Here is a 2771-nt window from a genome sequence, read left to right as displayed (position 1 = left end):
ACTTTCCTCCCTCCTCTTAATTATCTCCCTCTCTCCCCTTCTTTATTTTTCTCTATCCTGTATACTCTATAAATAAATTATAATTTATATTTTATATTATTAATTTGACAAATCAAAATATGTCATAAAATATTCTTTTATTATAATTAAAGTAACCCATGCAACCTTTTTATAAAAATAATTTAATTTTATAAATATTTTCTATCATAATCTATAATATAAAAACAAAATTAATATAATTTTAAAAAATTTATATTTTCTTAATATTATTACATACAAAAATACTAGTTATTACTACTAATAACCACTATAAAACAAGAATAAAGCAATGTATCTTTTTACAAAGAAAATAAAACAATGTTCTCCACACGGCTCTTTTCTTCTCCTCTCTTTATATATATATCTATTGACTCTCACTATAGCTATCACCCTACTCTTACATATCTCAATATCACATACACACTCATATCCCACTTCACTCTTTCAATTTCTCTTTTCACCATCCTTCATCTCCTTCCTACACCATAAAATTAAAGTAATTAAAAATAAATAAGAAATATTGAAGGATGGTGAAGTTTTCAAAGGAGCTAGAAGCGCAACTAATACCGGAATGGAAGGAGGCATTCGTCAACTACTGGCAGCTCAAGAAGCAAATTAAACGGATCAGGCTTTCAAAGCTTCCAACCAACCCACCGCACACCGCCCAATTATTCGCCGGAGTTGACTTCGGCCGCTCCATTTTCGATTCACTTCGCTCCATTGCCGCCAACCTTGCCGACAACCTTCGACCTTCCTGTGATGACCACAACCTCACCGTCATTCAGGTAACTCACTAACTAACTAAATAGTTATTCAAAATATATAATATCAACTATATATAGTTAATTGCATCGTTCTTTCTTCCATGGTTTTTCTCCTTGTTTGTTTCTTTTTTAATGGCAGCGAAACATTATAGGACTACAGTCATCATTCACGTGGAGTTACTTTCGTGTAAAATTAATAATTAAAAATATATTCAATTATTTAATAATTTTTAGTTATTAATTTTATATAAAAATAATTTTAAGTGATTTTTTACGATATTATGTGAGCTTTTTCCATCACAAATGCCGAAACTTCGGTGCGGTTTTTTTTGCGTGAGTAATGTGTTCATGGTTTTCTGTGTTTCTTTGTCCTCTAATGCATCCCATTATTTCAGGTCTCAATTCATGGTATATATAGTAGGTTTAATTTCCTTCTCAAAAGATAAAATAAACTAAAGCGAAACCAGTTTTCATTTTTTCTTAAAAAAGAAAATGTCTTTTTTGGTAAATTGGCGATAGTAAAAAATTTTCAACTGATCAGCAAAATTTTTTTAAGAATATGTCAATATTTAAAAAAAATTAAGACACTTGTTTATTAACTAAGTCGGTTTTTTTCTTTTCAAATAATAGAATTGTGACGTCATCGTCGTCGGACATATAAGATATGTTTTGCAAGGATTTTATGAATTATTTAATAAAGAAGAAATGACTTTATGAATAACATCTGCGTATTGCGTTTATGGTTCATACGAACCTCAGATTAAAACAAGAAAAAAAATTTTAACTTCATGTGGTTGTAATGATGGTCAATTTGTAATATTGTTAGTTGAAGGAAACAATTTGGTATGTTATTTTCTTCACTTTGGGTGTGTGGTCCGCTCAATTTCAATTTTTTTTATTCTGTTATTAATACTCAATTTGTACGTTCATATTTGATGAAATAGTAATTGCTGGATTCACATTTTAATGGTAGACAGTAGTGTTAAATTAATAAGATTTTTTACTAGCTATTTACTGCTGTCACGTACATATATTTGTTGTTACATTCATAATTCATCATTAGAGATACAAAATATAGAATTAATTTAACTGCCTTCATTTTTACTACTCATCTAGAAATTAAAAGTCTTATAAATATGATTTAATTTGTCAGAGCATTATCATACAATAATGCAGGTGGGAGGTAATAAAGGAGTAAGTACAATGAATGGTTATAAATAGAATGATAAAACCAAAATTTCGGAAAAGTTGGAGGCGGAAAGGGATATGATTATTATATATATGCAAATTTATTTGATGTATCATACATGTATGAGTAAATGAGATTATGAGAATGACTAATGAGCAACGAAGTGAGGTTAGTGGCCATTTCTATTTTGAAAAAGCTTTTTCAGCTTTCTTTTGGGGGTTTCTCATTCTCTCACGAAAGCAAGCAAAAAAGGTTTTTGGATCTATTATTGTATTCTATTCTATTTGTGGAACCTATATTTTCACCAACTTATCACGAAACAATCGTGAGCACCATGAAAAAAATTAAAGTAAATCGTCAATGTAAATTTGCAATACATTACATTTACATATAAGAAAACATTATCGTATGACCAATTAATGACTAAGTAGCAGATATTTTCTGATGCACGCAGGTGAGGAGGAAAACCGTGAAAGGTAGCGAAGAAGAAATATATGAAACAGAACTTGCGCAATTATTTTCGGAGGAGGATGAGGTATTCAAATATTTAATTCTTTTCTATCACCCATTCAAAAAAAATTTTAATTTTAATTTTATTTATGTAACTTTTTTGGTTGATGGGGCTAACAATCTCAAAAAGAATTTCATATAATCGGCTAACAATTTAGTTATTAATTCTTCATTTAAATGTCAATGAACTATAATTTAAATAGTATAATTTTTTTATTTTTACTTAAAAGTTTTACATTCAAGTTTTATTTCTAATTTTAAAAAAATAA

The 2771-nt window shown here is 28.5% G+C and overlaps 1 protein-coding gene across 1 annotated transcript in view; it reads left to right on the top strand.

Moving 5' to 3' along the window:
• The first annotated feature begins 412 nt into the window (after positions 1-412).
• LOC107466233 (phosphate transporter PHO1) overlaps positions 413-2771 on the top strand; it is a 12384-nt gene continuing 10025 nt past the window's right edge. The window contains 2 exon segments of the mRNA XM_016085221.3: positions 413-824; positions 2447-2527. Of these exon segments, the coding sequence (XP_015940707.2) occupies positions 567-824; positions 2447-2527 (339 nt within the window). The 5' untranslated portion in view covers positions 413-566.

Source organism: Arachis duranensis, chromosome 9 (genome assembly GCF_000817695.3).
Source record: "Arachis duranensis cultivar V14167 chromosome 9, aradu.V14167.gnm2.J7QH, whole genome shotgun sequence".
In the NCBI taxonomy this organism is placed as follows: domain Eukaryota; kingdom Viridiplantae; phylum Streptophyta; class Magnoliopsida; order Fabales; family Fabaceae; genus Arachis; species Arachis duranensis.
This window is presented reverse-complemented; position numbering and strand designations above follow the sequence as displayed.